We start from the raw sequence: 22198 nt of genomic DNA, 5'->3' as shown, positions 1-22198 counted from the left end.
GAGCATTTTTTCTGGCTTAAACTGCCCCAAAATTAGAAGCAGACTTTCGATGAAGTGAGAAATGGGTGAGAAAAAATGAAACAATGCAGGAAAACAGGCTGAAAAAAGGAGGAAAATAAAACAATTGAAAAAAGAGAAGGGTGGGAGGAGGGAATTTCTGCACAAATCCCTTTGGGAGGTGATGAACTGGGGAAGAATTTGGGGTTATTTAGGGGAAATTTGGTGTTTTCTTGCACACGTGTTGTGTGCAGGTGTGTTGCACGGCCACGTGCTCACAACTCACATCCACAAACCCACTTTTATGGGGGAAAAAATCCCATTTTATTGTCCTCCTGCTGATCTGCTTCCCATAAAACGAGGAGTTTTGCCCTAAAATGACTCATGTGGGCTCCCAGACCTGCATGAAAACAACGGGAAAAGGGGAAAACCGAGGCAGAATGTTTGGAAATCTCTTCCTATGGGGATTCTGAGGGATTTCTGCCACTCGCAGCCGCTGCTTAAAAATGTCAGTTTTGACGTCTTCATCCTCTTTTTTGTGTTTATTCAAATTTCATCTCATTTTTCTTTTTTTCTTTTTAAATTTTCCTTTCCTTTTCTTCTCTTCCCTCTCCTCCCCTCTTCTTTTCCCCCTCCCCACTCCTTCCCTCTCATTTTCTTTCCTCTCTTTTCCATTTTCTTTTCCTTAGATTTCTCATTTTTTCTTACATTTTCTTCTTTTTATTTTCCCCTGCTTATTTTGCTCCCTAGGCAGGAAACCCCGGAGATCAGAATTCACCCCCCCTCCAAAGCACACAAACCCTTGAACTTACGCATAAAAACGATGGAAAACACACCAGAAACAGCACAGAGCACCAAAAAAACCCCACAAATTTTGGGGGTGAAAGAGCAGAAATTGGTACAAATAAATCCTAAACATCCCCCCAATGCACACAGAGGGCTGAGAAATGGAGGGGACACCGGAGCCACGATGCCTCAGCTTCAGCTTTATTGGCAGAGGTTGATTGAAGGGGTGTCCACAGGGATGGGGGCCAATGGGGTCTGCGATGTGTCGACTTGATCCTCAAGATAAAACCCAAAGCATGGGATAGGGGCAGAGCCAAAACCATGTCTTCCTTTTTGGGGCCATTTGGGGCCGTTTGGGGTTGTTTTCTCCCTCTGAAATACAACTCACAGCCAGCACCTCTTGTCGGCAGCAGAGTTGGGGGTCTCAGTGGGGACCCCGGTCACCTTGAAGTCATCCACCTGGAAGACCCAACGTCCTGGTACGTTGACATTGGAGGTCTTGGTGATGTTGATGACGGCTTCGGTGCGGGAGCCGGGGATGTTGTAGTAGTTGGTTTCATCCCCACTGTTGAAACCAGCCTGCAAAAGAGGGCAGTATGGGGGATATAAGGCCTGATCCTATAGGCTAACCACCAATCGTGATGTTATGAGCCCTAAAATATAGTAGCATAGAATCACCAAGGTTGGAAAGAACCTTAAAAGATCATCCAGCCCAGATGCAGGCCAACATCTTCCCTTCCCTTCCCTTCCCTTCCCTTCCCTTCCCTTCCCTTCCCTTCCCTTCCCTTCCCTTCCCTTCCCTTCCCTTCCCTTCCCTTCCCTTCCCTTCCCTTCCCTTCCCTTCCCATGGAGCTTTATGGGCTGTCCTCCCTCTACTGAACCTCATATTGATCCCATACAGCCTTACAGCTCAACCTCCCACCCATCCCTTAATTCCCCTTTATCCTATTTCCCTTCAGCCCCGCTTACATGGGCCGGGGTGCCTCCAAGGCCAGTTTTGGGGTCACCGCCGCTTGCTACCCCCGTGGTCCATTGGATGTCCTTGTAGTTGAGGATGACGAAGGATGTGTCGGTGCTGGTGGTGAGGGCGGCCTGGAAGGTGTTGCCCTGAGGGAAGGAAAAGTAGATAAAATGGCATCATCCATGAGCAGGTGAAATAAAAAGTAGTTAAAATTAATAATAGGTCCAACAAATGGATCATAAATCAAATGCCTGAGTTGTGAAGGCTGAGAAATGGGTCAGAAAGAGAGAAAAAGGTGTCAACGTGGGGGTCTTAAGGGCAATACGTGGGTCAGAGGCCCCACCAGTAGGTTGTAAAGGCCAATGGGGGGATCTTGAGGTCAATGGGTAGATCTTGAGGCCAACCAGTAGGTTGTGAAGGCCAATGGGGGAATCTTGAGGCGACTGGGGGGATCTTGAGGCCAATGGGGGGATCTTGAGGTCAATGGGGGGATCTTGAGGCCAACCAGTAGGTTGTAAAGGCCAATGGGGGGATCTTGAGGCCAATGGGTAGACCTTGAGGTCAATAGGTGAGCCACAGGGCCGCTAAATGAGGCAGGAAGGCCAACATAAAGGTTATATAAGACCAATATATGGGCTGTAAGGTTCAACACGCCGAGCTCTCCCAGCAGAGCTCTGGTTTAGGCTCATCACTGTCCCCTGCCATCAAACTATTGGCCGGGATCAGTTGCTTTCTGAGCAACACAGACCTCATACGGAGCAGCTGACCTTATTGCTTTTGGAGTCGTAATAAGCCACGTGGTCCCAGGTGGCCACGAAAGCCCACGTGGCAGTGAAGGGGATAGCAGGGAAATACTGGTTGATGTTATGGGTGATGAGTTGGAGCAGCTCCGGGTCGGTGGTCTGACGGTAGTAGATCTCCCCACCCAGCACGTTGTCCACGTCACCCCAATAGGGAGCCACGAAGGGACGCCCATCGGCCAGGGGGAAGGGGTCGGGGGTGTATTGCTTGACCTGGGTGTCGAAGGAGATCACGCCGTTGTTGTTCACCTGCAAAAGGCAGCGGGTTGCTGTAGAGCTCTACAGGTGGAAGCCCAGCATGGGGTCGACTCCTTGACTTGGTCACGGGTCAACCCAAGTCTTCTCTATGACTCTATGAAGAGTCAGATACGCCCTCAGCCGTGAATAAGATTCTATGTGTATAGTTATAAGGATAGATATAGATTTATGTGGTTGGATTGGGAGCATTTAGCCCCCCATTCATTCAGTACAAGGGGGGAGGTGGGACAGAGCACGCTTGCCCACCCACCTCCCATCTGCTGGGCTGGAAGAGTGAGATCCCCCCCCAAGACCCCCATCCCGACCCCCACAAGGATGCTTTGATACCCCATAGGGAAATAAAATAAGCTTGATAGGGAAACTGAGTCAATCCCACGCAAAAGGTTGATTTTGGGGCAAAATAGACCGAAAGAGGGAGTGGGGGAGGGGGGGAAAGATGGGAAATGGGGAGAGGTGAAGTTCTGTCTCACGTACGTAAAGGGTTCGGTATTCTTTGCCATAGAAAGTGAAGGGCACGGAGAGGGGCAGCCTCTTGGATGTCCCATCATCGAGTTTGGGGTTTTTACGGTCACCCTGGTCCAGGCCATAGGGATAAAGCAAAGGTGCTAGAGAAAGGAAGAGGGGGGAGGTGTTAGAGGGACCCCATAGCTCATTATATCGACCCAGTGTGTGTTTTGGGGTGAAACCCATCAAGTTTGGGATTCCTTCTTATGTATTTATGAGGAAGATTCAAAGCAGAGCAGAAATAAGCATGATTTTGAGTGGGAATATCATTTATTAGGGCAAAACTAATGGCCCAGGTACCCATTGGATCCCGTATCTCCACCTGGAAAACCCAAATCAGGGGGAAATAACCCCAATTTTGGGTGGCAATATCATTTATTAACACAAAACCAATGGCCCGGGTACCCATTGCATTCTCATATCCCCACCTGAAAGACCCAAATCAGGGGGAAATAACCCCAATTTTGAGTGAGAATATCATTTATTAGGGCAAAACCAATGGCCCAGGTACCCATTGGATTCCCATATCTCTACCTGGAAGATCCAAACCAGGGGGAAATAACCCCAATTTTGGGTGGAAAAACCATTTATTAGGGCAAACCCAATGATTCAGGTACTGACCTTGGGGTGTTGGGTGGATGTTTGTCACCATTCCTACAGAGGAAAAAAAGGGGAAATATCAATTTCTGAGCATTCAGAGCCCCGTTTCCTACAGCCCTCACCCACCTGACATGAGGAAGAAGAAAACAAAGGAGGATTTCATCCCGATTCCTGCAAAAATGGTTAAAAAGATAAAAAAAATGCTAAAATTTGTTCAAGATATAACAGGGAATAATAAACCAAGCAACAACCAACCACTGCGTGCACGTTTTCCATCCATTTTAAGTCTTCTTTTTAACCCATTTTGCCCCATTTTGCTCCCCCCCCCCCCCCCGAGCAAAAGCTGCTATAAATCAATTGGGATCTTTTTTGGGGGGGAAAGGTGCAAAATCACTCATTGAGCTGTGAAAAAAAGAGCAATAATCATCAAAGAGATGAGGGAGGGAGGAGGATCCGTGGCTCCAATTTGGGGTGATTTAAGGTGAATTTGTGTAAAAAATACACATTAAATCAGGACCAAATCTGGACCAAAATGAGCCTTTTTTGCCCCAGATTTGCTGCTTGTTAATTTTTCCCCTATTTTTGCTCATTTTTGGGGGTTTTATTTTGCTCAATCCTTGCGATTTAAAGGGGGGAAAATTCTTACCTTGTCTTCACGGTTCGGTCCCAATTTCACCTTAAAATGGCCCAAAAAAAGAAGCACGGATGTGAGCTCAGCTGCAAAGAAATGGGGCTCCCGACTCACCTTCAGCCTCCTTATAAAGCTCAAATATATATATATAAATATTTGCTTTTTTTTGGGTTAAAAATAAAGAAGAACGAAAAGCAGAAACGCAATGAATTGTGCTGACATGGCTTTGACCCGGAGTTGAAATCCCATATGGGAATTCAGAGGAAAAAGGGTGAATTTGGGGTCGGGGAGATGTTTTGGTTTCTGCAGAAATCCCATTTGGGGTTTTTTGGGGTAAATCCAGCCAAAAAAGAGCAATAAATCCCCCCGAAAAAGCAGAAAAATCAACCATGTTTCTATTGGAGCTGATGGGTCCAAAGCATCGCAAATAGGGGGGGTTATAAGGGGGGGGGGATAAGGGGGATGATAATGGGGGGATATAAGGGGGGATGTTAATGGGGGGATATAAGGGGGATGTTAATGGGGGGGATATAAGGGGGGATGTTAATGGGGGGGATATAAGGGGGATGTTAATGAGGGGGGATATAAGGGGGGATGTTAATGGGGAGATATAAGGGGGATGTTAATGGGGGGGATATAAGGGGGGATGTTAATGGGGATATATAAGGGGGATGTTAATGGGGGGATATAAGGGGGGATGTTAATGGGGGGGATATAAGGGGGGATGTTAATGGGGGGGATATAAGAGGGATGTTAATGGGGGGGATATAAGGGGAGATGTTAATATGGGGATATAAGGGGGGATGTTAATGGGGGGGATATAAGGGGGATATTAATGGGGGGGATATAAGGGGGGATGTTAATATGGGGGGATATAAGGGGGGATGTTAATGGGGGGGATATAAGGGGGGATGTTAATGGGGGGGATATAAGGGGGGATGTTAATGGGGGGGATATAAGGGGGGATGTTAATATGGGGAGGGGGATATAAGGGGGGATGTTAATGGGGGGATATAAGGGGGGATGTTAATATGGGGGGGATATAAGGGGGGATGTTAATGGGGGGATATAAGGGGGATGTTAATGGGGGGATATAAGGGGGATGTTAATGGGGGGATATAAGGGGGGAGATCTGCCCCCATTGCAACGTTCCCTATAGATCTGCACCCACTGCAATCTGCCCCATTGCAACCTCACCTGCATATCTGCCCCCATTGCATTGTACCCTATAGATCTGCACCCATTGCAACCTCACCTGCAGATCTGCCCCCATTGCAATGTACCCTATAGATCTGCCCCCATTGCAATCTGCCCCATTGCAACCTCACCTGCATCTCTGCCCCCATTGCAACCTCACCTGCATCTCTGCCCCCATTGCAACGTACCCTATAGATCTGCACCCATTGCAACTCCATCTGCAGCACTGAACCCATTGCAATGTCACCTGCATCTCTGCCCCCATTGCAATATACCCTATAGATCTGCCCCCATTGCAACCTCACCTGCAGCTATGCACCCATCACAGCGTACCCTATAGATCTGCCCCCATTGCAACATACCCTATAGATCTGCACCCATTGCAATCTGCACCCATTGCAACCTCACCTGCAGCTCTGCACCCATTGCAACTTCTCTTGCAGCTCTGCCCCCATTGCAACGTACCCTATAGATCTGCCCCCATTGCAATCTGCCCCATTGCAACCTCACCTGCAGCTCTGCCCCCATTGCAACCTCACCTGCAGATCTGCCCCCATTGCAACGTACCCTATAGATCTGCCCCCATTGCAACCTCACCTGCAGCTCTGCCCCCATTGCAACTTCATCTGCAGCATTGAACCCATTGCAATTTCATCTGCATATCTGCCCCCATTGCAACGTACCCTATAGATCTGCCCCCACTGCAACCTCACCTGCACATTTATACCCAATGCAACGTTCCCTATAGATCTGCACCCATTGCAATCTGCCCCATTGCAACCTCACCTGCATATCTGCCCCCATTGCAGCGTACCCTATAGATCTGCACCCACTGCAACCTCACCTGCACATTTATACCCAATGCAACATACCCTATAGATCTGCCCCCATCGCAACGTACCCTATAGATCTGCACCCATTGCAATCTGTCCCATTGCAATCTCACCTGCATATCTGCCCCCATTGCAGCATACCCTATAGATCTGCACCCATTGCAACTTCACCTGCAGATCTGCCCCCATTGCAACGTACTCTATAGATCTGCACCCATTGCAACCTCACCTGCATCTCATTGCAGCGTACCTGCAGCTCTGCACCCATTGCAACTTCACTTGCAGATCTGCCCCCATTGCAATCTACCCTATAGATCTGCCCCCATTGCAACGTACCCTATAGATCTGCCCCCATTGCAACCCACCCCACACTTCTAACCCCCCCCCCCCCAATTGCAAGCAGTTGTTTTTGCTCTGCAGCTCCAGCAGCGCAGAGGAACCAGCTGCATTTCTTCCCCTCCTGGCTCCTCTCCTTGTTCCTTTCCTCCCAATTCTCAGGAACCCCGGAGTTGTTTTGCAACGTGACCCCCCCCCCCATGAGGGTTCATCACCTCCTGCCCTCATCCCCACCCCCAAAATACCATAAAATATTCCTGAATCAGCCAAAAAAAATCGGCTCTTTTTTTTTACACGTGTTTTTCAATGCCAACAACTTTCCCCTATTGCCCCAGGGGGAGGAAATTCTTAGGAAACCACATTTGGGTATAAAAAGGGCAGATTTAGGGTCTGGATGTTCACTCCCCCCCCCACCCCCCCCATTCATCCCCTTCTCTCCTCGCTGGGCTTTAGCAAAGGGGCTGCACTGAGGAACAGAAGGTGGCGGTAAGCAATGGATGAAGCAATGAAATTTAAGGGGATTTGGGGCTTTTTGGGAGGTTCCAAAGGGTTTTTTTGCTTGTTTTTTAGGGTCAGGTGGGATCTCATTGTGTGCCCCACCACACCTGTGCAATATAAGGTCTATGGGGTGTGTGTATGGGGGTGGTTCATGCAGCCATATAACAGGATCCAGCTGGGTTTAATTGAGCCCTGAATGGGTCAAAAGGGGTTTTCTGCCCCAAATACATCCAGGTTTATGAGGTCTGTGGGGTGTGTGTATGGGGGTGGTTCATGCAGCCATATAACAGGATCCAGCTGGGTTTAATTGAGCCCTGAATGGGTCAAAAGGGGTTTTCTGCCCCAAATACATCCAGATTTATGAGGTCTGTGGGGTGTGTGTATAGGGGTGGTTCATGCAGCCATATAACAGGAACCAGCTGGGTTTAATTGAGCCCTAAATGGGTCAAAAGGGGTTTTCTGCCCCAAATACATCCAGGTTTTTCCCCATCTCTATCAGTGGGGGGAGATGGGTGATAAACCCCAAAGATCTGAGACCCTCTACCCTAAATATGTGGGGTATTAAGACCAGCAGGTATTTGGGGGGGAGGAGACACTTATCCCTAATAATACAGGGTCCTAAAAACCCCAAATCTGGGTTTCTAAACCCAAAGAGATGGATGGGGGGTGGTGGAGCTGCAATGGGTCCAAATGGGTCATTAATCCAATGGATATGGGTATGAAACCCTAAAGATTTGGGGTTTGAAGGATATAGGGTGTTTTACCCCAAATTATGGGGTGCTGAGCCCTACAAAGAAAGGGCCCTAAACACTCAAATTATGGGGTGAACCTCCCCAAATTATGGGGCGTGAAACCCTAAATATGGGGTTTTCAACTCAAAATACATGGGCTATGAAACTCTAAAGATTTGGGGTGCCAGATTCTGAAGGTTTTAGGGTGTTTTACCCCAAATTATGGGTTATTGAACTCTATAGAAAGGGGGTTCTGGGCACACGAAGTTATGGGGTGAACCCCTCTAAATTTTAGGGTGTGAAACCCCAAATATGGGATTTTCAAACCAAAAGATATGGGGATATGAAACCCTAAAGATTTGGGGATTTTTTTGCCCTAAAATCTGAGTTATTTTGGGGTCAGTTCAGCCAAAGGTGAACCCATTATAGGATGTTGGGGGGGGGGGGGGGGGTGTTTGGGGTGAATTGATGGGATAACAATATGAATTTTGGGGTGAATTTGAGCCGAAATGGGACCTTCCAGACCTCCCTCGATGGTCCCCGTTGTTATTTTTCCTCTAAAAAGTGCATTTTTTACCAATTTTGGCCTTTTTTTTGCTTTGTAGGGTTAGAGATGGGGGCAACATGGCGCATCCTGTTGGGGCTGGCCCTGAGTTGCAGTGAGTGACCCCAAAATGTGCTTCTATTTTGGGGGGGGGGGGGGGGGCAGAAATGGGTGGCACCCCTTCCCACCCTTCTTTTTTCCCTTCGCCCCCCTTTTGTCCCCCCCCCTTCTTCTGTACCCCTCCCGTCCCTTTGGTTCCCCCCCCCCCTTTCAACCCCCCCCTCTTTTATCCCCCCCCCCTTTCGACCCCCCCTCTTTTGTCCTCCCCCTCCCGTTCGTCCCCCCCCGCAACCCCCGCTCTTCCTCCCCCCCTTCCTCTTCCTCCCTTCCTCCCCTCCACTCTTTCTCCTCCTCTCCCTCCCACTCTTCCTCTTCCTCCTCCTCTCCACCCCCCTCTTCTTCTTCCTCTCCCCCCTTGCTCTTCTTCCTCTTCCTCTCCCTCTTCTCTTCCTCCTCCTCCTCCTCTCCCCCCACTCTTCCTCTTCCTCTCCCCCCCCCACTCATCCTCTTCCTCCTCCTCTCCCCCTCTCTTCCCCCTCTTCCTCCTCCTCTCCTCCCCCTCTGCTCTTCCCATCCCCCCCCCCCATTCTCCCTCCCTTTTCCCCCCCCATTTATCACTTATCTCCCCCCTTTTTCTCTCCTCTCCCCCTTCCCAGCCCTCACCTCCGCCATGTTCCGCGGCAAGGAGTTCCTGGTTGCCGTCCTTCAGAACAGCGAAGAAGCCGTCCGCCCCAACCTCCTCCTCTTCCTCACCTCCTATTCCAGCTCCACCCAAGTCACCCTCAGCGCCTCCGACGGGACCTTTGATGAAACCTTCATCCTCAGGGATGTCCAAACCATCTCCGTTCCCATCCCCGGAGCTTTGGAGTTGATCAACAAGAGGATCTCCCAGAAGAGCCTATTGGTGACGTCTACCAAAGACATCTCCGTCGTCATCTCCAGCTCTAAAACCCACAGCATCGGTGCCACCGCGGTGCTGCCCACGGCCATGTTGGGCACCGAATACTTTGTGGTGACCCCCAACGACGCGGAGAAAATGGGTTTGAAGGAATTCGCCGTGGTGGCCGGGAAGGAACCAACCATCGTTTCCATCAAAGTCAAAGGGAAGATTCATTTCCAAAGGAAGATCTACAGATCCGGCTCCACTTTTTCCATCCCTTTGAGTCCCTATCAGAGCTTGCAGCTCCAAAGTGAGGACGATCTCTCGGGGACCAAAGTGACATCGGACCGCGCCGTGGCCGTGCTCAGCGGTCACACCTGCGCCAAGGTGCACAGCGGTTGTGACTACGTGGTGGAGCAGCTCCTCCCCGTCAGTGCCTGGGGGAGAACCTACATCGTGCCCCCCAACCCCCTGCAGAAAGCCCATGATCTGGTCTACGTCGTGGCGGCTGAAGATACCTCCATCTCCTACCATGAAGGCAACGAGGCCTCCACGAAGCACATGGAGGCCGGGAAAGTCAAAGTCTTCAAGACGAAGCTGAATTCTCCTTTCTATGTGAATTCTTCAGCCGTGATTCAGGTGGTTTTCTTCTTCACCGGCTCCAAGGGGTTTTTTGTATGGCAAGACCCCTTCCTGCTCACCATCCCACCCATCTCGTCCTACTGTTCCTCGTACCGGTTCACTGGGTTGAACATGCACAGCTACGTCGTCCTGGTGGCCAAAACCTCCAGCATCGACACCTTCACGCAACAGAAAGCAACAAATGGGAGGTGGAAGGGAATCCCTGGCACCGAGTTCTCCTGGTCCATGCAGAGCTTGACGGCTTCAGTGGGCAGATGGAGCTCTGGGCACGAGGAGGAGACCTTTGGGCTGCTGGGATTTGGCTTTCAGAACTACGCGGGTTATGGGTTTGCTGGGCTGTGTGCTACACGTAAGTAGGGTCAGAGGGGGGTGGGTTGAGGGGGTTGAGGGGGTTGGGTCGCGAAGTGGGGTGGGTGGTTGGTGGGGTTTTGGGTTGGTGGGGTCATAGGATGGAGTTGGTGGGGTTTTATAGGGTGTAGGACCACAGGATGGGGTTGGTGGGTTCAGGGGTGGGGTTGGTGGGGTTTTATTGGGTGTAGGATTATAGGATGGGGTTGGTGGGATCATAGGATGGGATCTGTGTGGGTTGGTGGGGTTTTGGGGTATAGGATCATAGGATGGGGTTGGTAGGACCATAGAATGGGGTTGGTGGGATCTGTGTGGGTTGGTGTGATTTTGGGGTATAGGATCATAGGATGGGGTTGGTAGGACCATAGAATGGGGTTGGTGGGATCTGTGTGGGTTGGTGTGGTTTTGGGGTGTAGGATCACAGAATGGGGTTGGTGGGACCACAGAATATATCTTGGTATATGTACATATATAGGGACCACCCCCTATATCTTCTTTCTCACCAGCTTCCTCCACCCTTTCCTGCTCCGACATCTCCTGCCAGGAGCAGGAGCGGTGTGAGATGGTGGAAGGGGAACCCACGTGCATCCAAGAGACCTTCTCCACCTGCTGGGTCATCGGTGGGCCCCACTATAAGACCTTTGATGGGAAAACCTTTGATTTCATGGGCACCTGCACTTATACCTTGAGCAAAACCTGCAACCCGGCCGCCAACCTGCCCTTCTTCAGCGTCGAGGTCAAAAACAGCCACAGGGGCAACTCGAAATCCCCCTACATTGATGCTGTGACCGTCCAGGTTTATAATATCACAGTCACCATCATCAGGTCTGAGGTTGGACTCGTGAGGGTACGTGAGGGATCTCCCATCAGGGACGTCCTTTAGGTGGCAATGAGATGGGGTGGTCGGTTGGATTTATGATGGAGAACCAGGAGGGGAATGTGGGGTGGGAGGATGCTGAGGGGGAAAGGGGGTTTATGAGGGTCTGTTGGGTGGGTTTTTGGGGTGGCTGGGGGGGTGGGAAGGGGGAAGTGGGGTGGTTGATTGAGTGGGTGGGTTTTTTGGGGGGTTGTTGGGTGTTTTTTGGGGTGGTTGGATGGGTGTTTTTTGGGGTGGTTGGATGGGTTTTTTTGGGGGGTTGTTGGGTGTTTTTTGGGGTGGTTGGATGGGTGTTTTTTGGGGTGGTTGGATGGGTGTTTTTTGGGGTGGTTGGATGAGGTGTTTTTGGGGTGGTTGGATGGGGTTTTTTTGGGGGGGTTGGATGGGGTTTTTTTGGGATTGGATGGGGTTTTTTTGGGATTGGATGGGGTTTTTTTGGAATTGGATGGGGTTTTTTTGGGATTGGATGGGTGTTTTTTGGGGTGGTTGGATGGGGTTTTTTGGGGTGGTTGGATGGGTGTTTTTTGGGGTGGCTGGATGAGTGTTTTTGGGGATTGAATGGGGTTTTTTGGGGGGGTTGGATGGGTGTTTTTTGGGGTGGTTGGATGGGTTTTTTTGGGGGGTTGTTGGGTGTTTTTTGGGGTGGTTGGATGGGGTTTTTTAGGGTTGGATGGGTGTTTTTTGGGGGGTTGGATGGGGTTTTTTTGGGATTGGATGGGTGTTTTTTGGGGTGGTTGGATGGGTGTTTTTTGGGGGGTTGTTGGGTATTTTTGGGGGTGGCTGGATGGGGTTTTTTGGGGTGGTTGGGTGTTTGTTTTGGGGGGTAGTTGGTTGGGTGTTTCTCTGGGTGGTTGGATGGGTGGTTTTTTGGATGATTGGTTGATTTGTTGGGTGGTTGGTCGGGTGTTTCTTTGGGTTGTTGAGTAGTTGGGTGCTTGGTTGGTTGTCTGGATGAATGGACTTGATGAGTGGTTGGGTGGGCGTTTTTTGGGGGTGATTGGGTGGGTGTTTGGGTGATTGGCTGGCTGATTTGATGGTGTTTGGCTGTTTCTTTGGCTGTTTCTTTGGCTGTTTCAACATTCTTTTGGTTGTTGTTTTGGATGATTGGCTGGATGTTTGGGTGGTCGATTTGGTACTCGGTTGGGTGTTTTTTGGGGCTGTTTGTGTGTTTGATTGCTTTTTGCATGTTTATTTCCTTTCTGCCAACTTAGAGGCTTGCAGCCTCTTGCAGAGACTTGAAGGGAAGACCCCTCAATAGAAAGCAACAAACCCAACCTTTGCATTCCCTTGCATTCCATTCCTTCTCTCTTCCTTCCTTCCTTCCCCCCTCCAGGTGAACAACCACCACACCCACCTCCCCATCTCGCTGGCCCAAGGGAAGCTCCATCTCCATCAGAAGGGCAGTTTTGTCCTGCTCAAAACCGACTTCATGCTGAAGGTGTTGTACAACTGGGACGGTCACTTGATGCTGAAGATCCCCAGCGTTCACGCGGGCAGAGTCTGCGGGATGTGTGGGAACAGCAACGGGGATCCCCACGACGATGCTCTTCTACCTGATGGCACCTTGGCGCAGAGCACCGTGGTTCTAGGGCAGGTCTGGAAGGTTCTTGGTGATGACAGGACCTGCTTGGATAGCTGTGGTGGTGAATGCAAGCGTTGCTCGTGGAGGGAGACAGCCAAGTATAACACGGAGGAGTTTTGCGCGTTGCTCAACCAACGGCCGGGTCCGTTCCAAAGCTGCCACGATACAATCAATACGGATATCTACGTTAAAAACTGCATCTCTGACCTCTGCAGCTACGAAGGGCTCCATGTGGTTCTGTGCCAGGCTCTGAATGCCTACGTGGAAAGCTGCAGGGAGGAGGGAGTCGTTGTGGATGAATGGAGAATGTTGGCGCATTGTTGTGAGTAGGAGAAGATCCATTGGGGTTTGGGGGCAACTTGAGCCCTATAGGGTGTGATTAAGGTGGAGATGGGGTAAAAAGGGGGCGGTAAAGTCAATGGTGGTGGTTGTCCCCATTGGTTTTTGGTCTTATGAGCGAGGCAGGGATTCACTGCAGCCCCTATAAATGAACCGTGATCCCATTACAGACCCTAAATATGAATCAGGACCCAATTGCAGACCCTAAAAATGAACCGTGACCTCATTGCAGACCCTAAAAATGAACCAGGACCCCATTGCAGCCACTTAAAATGAACCAGGACCCCATTGCAGCCCCTTAAAATGAACCAGGACCCCATTGCAGCCCCTAAAAATGAACCAGGACCCCATTGCAGCCGCTAAAACCATTGCAGCCCCTTAAAACAAAGCAGGACCCCATTGCAGCCCCTTAAAACAAAGCAGGACCCCATTGCAGCCCCTGATATCCCATCCATTCCCACAGCTCCCTCCTGCCCAGCCAACAGCAACCACACGTCGTGTGGGACCTCCTGCCCCACAACCTGCAACGATGCAGCCGTCCCTTCCTACTGCAACACCTCGACCTGCACGGAGGGCTGTAGGTGCATGGAAGGCTTCGTGTTGGATGCTGGTCGATGCATCCCCCCGTCTGAGTGCGGCTGTGTGTATGGAGATCAGCTCTACGGCCTCGGGGAGGAGTTTTGGGGCGACGACGGCTGCACCAAACGTTGCATCTGCGAGGAGGGGAAGAAGAAGGCGGCGTGTTACCAAAGCAGCTGTAAAGCCAAAGAGGAATGTGGGGTGAAAAACGGCATCCGGGGATGCTACCCCATAAGTTATGGGGTCTGTGGGGCTGTGGGCAGCACCCACTACAAGAGCTTCGATGGGGAATGGTTCAGCTTCCAAGGCACGTGCCTGTACCAGTTGGTTGGGGTGTGTAAGAAGAGCGAAGGGTTGGTGGATTTCCAGGTGTTGGTGCAGAACGGCCTCAAAGATGGTGGGTCTCCATCCTCCATCACGCTCATCAGGGTCAAACTCTATGGGAAGAGCATCACCATCAGCAGGGACCCCAGTAAAATCACCGTGAGTTCAACTCAATTTCTCCTATTTCACCCCAAAAATCTTGCTTTCTTTCCCCATTCCCACCCCCTCAACCCAACCCCGTTTCCCCCCCCCCTTCCTTCCCCATATTTCTTCCTTTATTTCTCCCCCTCTGTTTGGAAATGGCACGAGGTTCCCGTGCTGCCCCCTTAGAGCCGGAGGATTCAGTTCAAAGAACCTCCTTCTATAGAGTTTGGACCATTTAGATCCAAGTTTTGGGTGGTTTAGGTTCATTTTCTTATGTTTTAGACCCAAATCTTGGATGCTCCAAGTCCAAATTTTATATTTCAAGTCCAATTTTGGATGTTTCTGTCCCATTTTGGATGATTTATGTTCATTTTTTGGATGCTTTTGATCCTGATTTGGATGCTTTGGTTCCAATTTTTGTTGCTTTAGGCCCAAATTTTGCATTTCACATCGAACTTTTGAGGTTTTAGGTCCAGTTTTGGATGATTCGTGTCCATATTTTTGGTGATTTTAGCTCAAAGTTGGTGGGCATCTTTTGGGGGCCAATGATTTAATCTGTAGAACTTTCAGCTGAAGAGCTGGGATTGTTTAGGCCCAATTTCAGACAGTTTAGGCCCAAATTTTGGACGGTTTAGGCTCAGTTTTGGATGGTTTAGGCCCAATTTTGGACGGTTTAGACCCAATTTTGAACAGTTTAGGCCCAATTTTGGATGGTTTAGGCCCAAATTTTGTATGTTTAATTCCACATTTGGATCCCAGCTGTCAACTCAGAGCTGGTGGGCACCTTTTGGGGGCAGATGCTTCAATCTGGAGAGCATCACCTGGATGCTTTTGTTTGAGATCCGACCAACTTTAGGCCCAAATTTCACATTCCACCCAGTTCACCAACGATCCATTTCCATCTTTTGACCCCAAACCTTTTTTTGGCATTTTTTTATGCTTCTTTTTGCACTTTCACCCTCAGGTCAATGACCGATCTGTCAACCTCCCCTACTCCCACAATGGGAAGATCCTGATCTATAGAGGTGGATGGGATGTGGTGATAGAGGCCGATTTTGGCCTCACCGTCACCTACGATCGACGCGGCAACGTCGGCGTGTCGGTGCCTTCTACTTATGAGGACGCCCTCTGTGGGCTCTGTGGGAACTTCAATGGGGACAACAGGGATGAGATGATGATGAGGAATGGTCATATCACATCTAATCCCAACACCTTTGGGCACAACTGGAAGGTGGTCGACGTTCCGGGTTGTGTAGAGCTACCCAGAAAGGAATGTCCCAACTCAATGATCAACGTTGAGCAAGAGGAGCTTTGTGGGATCATCTCCAGGACGGACGGACCTTTCGGAGGGTGTCACTCTATGGTTGAACCCTCACAATACGTCCAGAATTGCAAGCAGGATTTGTGCCTTTATCCGGAGCAGGAGGAGGTGCTGTGCCAACACATTGCACACTACGTCGACCTCTGTCAAGCTGCTGGAGCGAGCATCGAGGAGTGGAGGGCCAATGACTTCTGCAGTGAGTTGGATCAGTTTTAGGGCTTGTTTTGGTTTATTGAAGGTTTTGGGACCCCCATTTTTGGGATAGATTCACATAGGGATGGTGCAGAGGTGAGAATGGCCTTGCTCAGTGTTTTATCTTACCCTAGAATCCCGTTGTTCCCATTTATGGCCAGTGATACAGAGTGTTTCCCTTCCATTGAATGACAGAACTCACCTGGTTGTGATGATGGGGGTTTAGTCCCTGTAAACACCATTTAATTTGCATTGGGCCAATTAAGAGCAAGATATTAAGATAATTGCCCACTTAGGGGTCAAATAGCATCAAATGGACCCAAAATGTCTGGATCAAGGGGAACTGGAAGCTGGTTGGGAATACGGTGCTGGAGTGGTAGGGATGAAGGGAAGGTTCTTATTTGGCCCTGAGGGATTTTGGGGGGAAAAAGAGGTGATTTGGGGGTTTTAGGGGGAAAATCTGACTTTAGCAGGGAAAAAACTCTTCACTGGGGGGAAACTGACCTAAATTTTGGGGGAAAGGAATGGAGAATCTTCTTTATGGGGAGAAATAAAGCTGCACTGGGGAGAAATACCAACTGTATTTGGGGAGAAAGAAATCTGTATCTGGGAGGGGGAAGAAATAAACCCACATTTTGGGGGGAAATTGTCTAAATTTAGTAAAAATACGGACATATCTGGGGAATCGGTTTGGATATGGAGAGGAAGGCTGTAGATTTGGGGGGGAAATATCCACATTTGGGGGGGAAATATCCACGTTAGGGGGAGATAATCTCCATTTTGGGCAAGAAGGCCTCCATTTTGGGGGGGAAATGTCTCCATTTTGGGAAAAAAAACCAATCTCTTACATGTGGAAAACCAACATTTGGAGAGAGGGAATTATCTCCCAATGGGAGGAAAGAAAGAAGAGGTGAATTAAACACTACACTGGGACACAGTTGTCCCCAGTGCTGTCTCCCATCATTGCTAACGACCCCATTGCCCCACACATTACTAATGACCCCATTACCCCACACAGGGATTTCCTGCCCGCCCCACAGCCACTACGAGCTGTGCTCAATGGATTGCAGCCAGACCTGCAGCAGCATCTTCACCCCATTGCGTTGCACCCAGAGGTGCCGGGAGGGCTGCGTATGCGACGAGGGCTTCGTCTACAGCGGCGATGAATGCATCCCTATGGCCCAATGTGGTTGCGTCTATCACGGTTCCTATTACAAAGTGGAAGAGATCTTCCACCCTACCCAACTGGAAGAGTGCGAGTGTCAAGATGGAGGGGTGGTGGTCTGCCATGAAAATCCTGTTGGTGACAACAGCAGCTGCCAGGTGGTCAATGGGGATCTTCAATGCTCAACCAGCACCTTTGGGACCTGCGTGGTCACCGGAGACCGCAGCTATTTGTCCTTCGATGGGACGGCGTTTGAGATCCCTGGTTCTTGTTCCTATATCCTCACCGAGAGCTGCAACGTTGATGACGACGTTGAACAGTTTGCGGTGAAAATTAAGAAGGATTCCAGGCAGAAAAAGAAGGTTTCCGGCATCGAAGCGTTGTCTGTAGAAGTCTATGGGTTCACCTTGACCCTGGAGAGGGGGAAAAGGGGGACGGTCATGGTAAGGTGGCATCTGATGGTGGTGGGATGGGTGATATGATGTCAGGGATGAGGGGACCATGTCCTTGTTTGGTTGTGCTTCATGTCCGGCCTTTTCCTGGTTGATGATATGGGGCTGTAGACTTTGGGGTCGTCTTGACCCCACTGGGGCCAGATTGGGGATCTACCTCTTCTTTTTGGATGCAAATACGATGTAAAAATGGTGGGTTTTAGTTCACGGAGCAAAGAGCTTGATCCTATCCCCAAGGCAAAGCCACGTTCATTCCCATTGCCTCTCCAGTTGCAAACTGGGAGCCATCCATTCAACAAGAATTGGGTTGGAGGGTGTCTCTCCCAATGTTTTTTGCATCCATCTCCAAGACAAACCCTTTTTATCCCCATTTCCCCTCCTACTTGTGAAATGGAAGCCTTCAATTCATCAAAACCATGGCTGGAAGGTGCCTCCTTTAACATTTTTTGCATCCATCTCCAAGACAAACCCTTTTTTATCCCCATTTCCCCTCCCAGTTGCAAACTGGGAGCCATTCATTCATCCAGTTCGTGGTTGGAAGGTGTCTCCCCAACATCTCCTCCAACAAAGATCCACTTTAACCCTCGTTTCTCCTCTTACTTGCAAACATCTCACCCAAATCTTGGTTGGAAGATGCATCTCCTCCAACGTTTTCCTCTCCCACCTCCATTTCTTGATGCTCACGGTGGGTTTCTCCCCCTCTGTGCCAGGTGGACTCCATATCCCACCGCCTCCCAACCATCCTGAACCAGGGGCGGGTCCAGGTGCTCCAACACGGGGCAGGAATCCATCTTCAGACCGACTTCGGCCTCATTATACGCTACGACCTCCACCATCACGTTGAGGTTACAGCCCCGCCAGGCTACCAGGGCCATCTATGTGGGCTTTGTGGCAACAACAATGGCCAAAGAGAGGATGATTTCCTCTTCCCCGATGGCCACCCAGCTCCCAATGCCACCTCTTTTGGTTCTGCATGGAAAATGCCCAACGTGGCCTGCGAGGAGAAATGTTCTGACCGCGACTGCCCCGTTTGCAATGAAGAAAAGAAGAAGGTCTTCCAAGAACCCAACTACTGCGGCGTCCTCATGGACCCCCACGGCCCCTTCTCCTCCTGCTTCAACACCATCAACCCGGCCCTATATTTGGATGCCTGTACCCGAGATCTCTGCCTTACTGAAGGGAGCACTGATGTCCTATGTCGGAGCATCCAGAGCTACGTGTCCTCTTGCCAAGCTGCCGGTGTCACCATGGAGGCGTGGAGGAAACCGTCCTTCTGTTGTAAGATGGGGATGGAAGAAGTTGGGGGGGAGTCTTCATTTTGGGGTCAAAAAGGGGGAAATATGGGACAGAATGGGCGTGGGGAGGAAACCGTCCTTCTGTTGTAAGAGGGGGATGGAAGAAGTTGGGGGGGAGTCTTCATTTTGGGGTGAAAAGGGGGGAAATATGGGACAGGATGAGCGTGGGGAGGAAACCATCCTTCTGTTGTAAGATGGGGATGGAAGAAGTTGGGGGGGAGTCTTCATTTTGGGGTGAAAAGGGGGGAAATATGGGACAGGATGAGCGTGGGGAGGAAACCGTCCTTCTGTTGTAAGATGGGGATGGAAGAAGTTGGGGGGCAGTCTTCATTTTGGGGTGAAAAGGGGGGATATATGGGACAGAATGGGCGTGGGGAGGAAACCGTCCTTCTGTTGTAAGATGGGGATGGAAGAAGTTGGGGGGGAGTCTTCATTTTGGGGTGAAAAGGGGGGAAATATGGGACAGGATGAGCTTGGGGAGGAAACCGTCCTTCTGTTGTAAGATGGGGATGGAAGAAGTTGGGGGGGAGTCTTCATTTTGGGGTGAAAAAGGGGGAAATATGGGACAGGATGAGCATGGGGAGGAAACCGTCCTTCTGTTGTAAGATGGGGATGGAAGAAGTTGGGGGGGAGTCTTCATTTTGGGGTGAAAAGTGGGGAAATATGGGACAGAATGGACGTGGGGAGGAAACCGTCCTTCTGTTGTAAGATGGGGATGGAAGAAGTTGGGGAGGAGTCTTCATTTTGGGGTGAAAAGGGGGGATATATGGGACAGAATGGGCGTGGGAAGGAAACCGTCCTTCTGTTGTAAGATAGGGATGGAAGAAGTTGGGGGGGAATCTTCATTTTGGGGTGAAAAGTGGGGAAATACGGGACAGGATGAGTGTGGGGGTGTCCTCTGTGTGTGGGGTGGGAGAAGGAGAGGGGGGTGGGTTTTTCATGGGGATGAATGGGAAAGGGCAATGCAAATAACAGTGGGGTCAGCTTCCATCCCTCTATAGGGACCAATGGGAGCAGCCAACCCAATGGGGTGGGTTTGATTCCCTATGGGGCCAAGGGAAAGGGCAATGTGAGCACCACTGAGTCCTCATACACCCATTCTTTTCTATCCAGCCCCGAGTTGCCCAGCAAACAGCAGCTACTCCCTGTGCTCCAACCTCTGCACCCACAGCTGTGTGGGTCCCGCGGGTGCTTCCAGCTGCCCCCCAACCTGCTCTGAAGGCTGCAGCTGCAACCAGGGCTTCGTCTTTGATGGGGAGGGCTGCGTCCCCCAGGAGGAATGTGGCTGCTTTGAGGACGGGGTCTATTACAAGGTATTCACCTCTCTGTTTTTGGGAGGGTTTTGGGGTCTTCTGGTTGATTTCTTCCCATGATCAGAGCTGCACCATTAGAGCAAGGACTTCTCTCTCCTTCCCCCCTTTCCTTTCCCCTCTCCCCTTCCTCTCTGCTTTCCCCTTCTACCCCTTTCCTTTCCCTTTTCCCCTCTCCCCTTCCCCTTTGCTCTCTCCTTCCCCTTTACTTTCCCCCTCTCCCCCTGTCCCTTCCCTTCTCCCCTTCCCCCCTTTGCTTTCCCCTCTCCTTTCCCCCTTTCCTTTCCTCTTCTCCCCTCTCCTTTCCCCCTTTCCTTTTCCCTCTCCCCTTCCCCTTTACTTCTCCTTCCCTGCTTTGCTTCCCCATCTCCCTTTCTCCCCCTTCACTTCCCCTTCTACCCCTTTCCTTTCCCCTCTCCCTTCCCTTTTACTTCCCCTTCTCCCCCTTTTCCTTTCCCCTTCTCCCCTCTCCCCTTCCCCTTTCCTTCCCCTTCCCCTTTGCTTTCCCCTCACCCCTCCCCCCCTTCCCTTCCTTCTAGTTTGTTTAATAAGAGCTGAATTAAATATCCGGCCCTTTATCACAATATTCCACCCTCTCCTCCCACCCTTCAGCCCCACGAGTGGGTCCTGAGGGAGAACTGCCAGCAGCGCTGTACCTGCGTCCCTGGACAAGGGCTGCAATGCAGCAGCCACGAATGCACCGACGATGAGAGCTGTGAAATCCGGGATGGGGTCATGGGCTGCATCAACCAAAGTAAGATGAAGGGGGGGGGGAACCCTTCCTTTCCTTTTTCCTTTTTCCTTTTTCCTTTTTCCTTTTTCCTTTTTCCCTTTTCCCTTTTCCCTTTTCCCTTTTCCCTTTTCCCTTTTCCCTTTTCCCTTTTCCCTTTTCCCTTTTCCCTTTTCCCTTTTCCCTTTTCCCTTTTCCCTTTTCCCTTTTCCCTTTTCCCTTTTCCCTTTTCCCTTTTCCCTTTTCCCTTTTCCCTTTTCCCTTTTCCCTTTTCCCTTTTCCCTTTTCCTTCCATCCTTCCCCCCATCTTGACCCCCAACCAATTTTCCCCTCTTCCATCCTCCCCCAATCCTTCCCCCCTCCCGTCCTTATCCCCCTCATCTTTCCCCCCCTTCCATCCCCCTCATCCTTCCCCCCAATCTTCACCACCCCATCCTCCCCCCTTCATCCCCCCCACTCCCTTCATCCCCCCCCATCCTTCCTTCCCCCCCTCCCCTCCTTCCCTCCCCCCCATTGTCCGTCCTATCCCCTCTTCCATCCTTCCTTCTCCCTCTCCATCCTTCCACCCCTCCCTCCATCCCCCCTCTACATCTTTCCCCCTCACCCCCCATCCTTCACCCCCCTTCCATCCCCCCCCCAATCCCCCCCTATGTTTATCCCCTCTCCTTTCAGACCCCTGCAAAGCCCTCCGGTGCCGTCCCAGGGAGCGCTGCCACTTTGACGACGGCCGCACCGAGTGCGTCCCCTCCATGGTGGCCTCATGTTGGGCCTGGGGGGACCCCCATTATCGCACCTTCGACGGGTTGAATTTCGACTTCGAGGGCACCTGCACTTACACCATGGCCGAATTCTGTGGGAACGACCCCAAATTGGTGCCTTTTAAAGTGGAGGGGAAGAATCAGATCCGGGCCGGGGTGAAATCCATTTCCTACGTCAGCTTGGTCAATGTGGAGGTCTACGGTCATCGGGTCTCCGTCCATTGGAGGGAAGTGGGCAAAGTCAGGGTGAGTTGGGTGGAAATGGGGGGAATTTGGGCTAAAATGGGCAAAGTTTGGGTCCAAAATGGACAAGTTTGGGGCCCAAATGGGCAGGTTGGTTTACAATGGGCAGGGTTTGGCCTAAAATGGAAGGGTTTGGCCTAAAATGGAAGGACTTGGGGCTAAAATGGGAAGAGTTTGGTCTAAAGGGGACAAAATTGGGTCCAAAATGGGCAGGTTTGGGTCTAAAGAGGCCAAGACTGGGTCCAAAATGGGCAGGGTTTGGGTCTAAAGTGGTCAAGGAT

At 50.7% G+C, this 22198-nt stretch overlaps 2 protein-coding genes across 3 annotated transcripts in view; one reads left to right on the top strand and one right to left on the bottom strand.

The window, feature by feature from the left end:
* Window positions 1–963: 963 nt before the first annotated feature.
* On the bottom strand, window positions 964–4644 carry LOC146751579 (sushi, nidogen and EGF-like domain-containing protein 1). 2 transcript variants are annotated; one of them, XM_085533997.1, is made up of 7 exons: window positions 4553–4644; window positions 4033–4089; window positions 3928–3960; window positions 3277–3407; window positions 2512–2793; window positions 1753–1890; window positions 964–1362 (listed from the first exon to the last, which is right to left on the bottom strand). In XM_085533997.1, exons 2-7 carry the CDS (start codon window positions 4067–4069, stop codon window positions 1168–1170), a joined length of 816 nt encoding a protein of 271 aa, XP_085390123.1. In that variant the 5' UTR covers window positions 4070–4089; window positions 4553–4644; the 3' UTR covers window positions 964–1167. The 2 variants fall into 2 exon arrangements, with proteins under 2 accessions (XP_085390123.1, XP_085390122.1); XM_085533996.1 differs by having other exon boundaries at window positions 4033–4077.
* Window positions 4645–7291: 2647 nt separating this feature from the next.
* FCGBP (Fc gamma binding protein) overlaps window positions 7292–22198 on the top strand; it is a 34805-nt gene continuing 19898 nt past the window's right edge. The window contains exons 1-12 of the mRNA XM_085533994.1: window positions 7292–7389; window positions 8738–8791; window positions 9393–10607; window positions 11113–11453; window positions 12817–13387; window positions 13868–14466; window positions 15416–15968; window positions 16983–17572; window positions 18292–18859; window positions 19990–20189; window positions 20799–20940; window positions 21589–21920. Coding sequence (XP_085390120.1) covers window positions 8746–8791; window positions 9393–10607; window positions 11113–11453; window positions 12817–13387; window positions 13868–14466; window positions 15416–15968; window positions 16983–17572; window positions 18292–18859; window positions 19990–20189; window positions 20799–20940; window positions 21589–21920 — 5157 coding nt within the window. The 5' untranslated portion in view covers window positions 7292–7389; window positions 8738–8745. The remainder of the gene's footprint in view (window positions 7390–8737; window positions 8792–9392; window positions 10608–11112; window positions 11454–12816; window positions 13388–13867; window positions 14467–15415; window positions 15969–16982; window positions 17573–18291; window positions 18860–19989; window positions 20190–20798; window positions 20941–21588; window positions 21921–22198) is intronic.

The sequence above is a fragment of the Coturnix japonica genome, unplaced genomic scaffold (assembly GCF_054131305.1).
Source record: "Coturnix japonica strain WE unplaced genomic scaffold, WE-NBRP24 Scf073, whole genome shotgun sequence".
Taxonomy (NCBI): Eukaryota; Metazoa; Chordata; class Aves; order Galliformes; family Phasianidae; genus Coturnix; species Coturnix japonica.
This window is presented reverse-complemented; position numbering and strand designations above follow the sequence as displayed.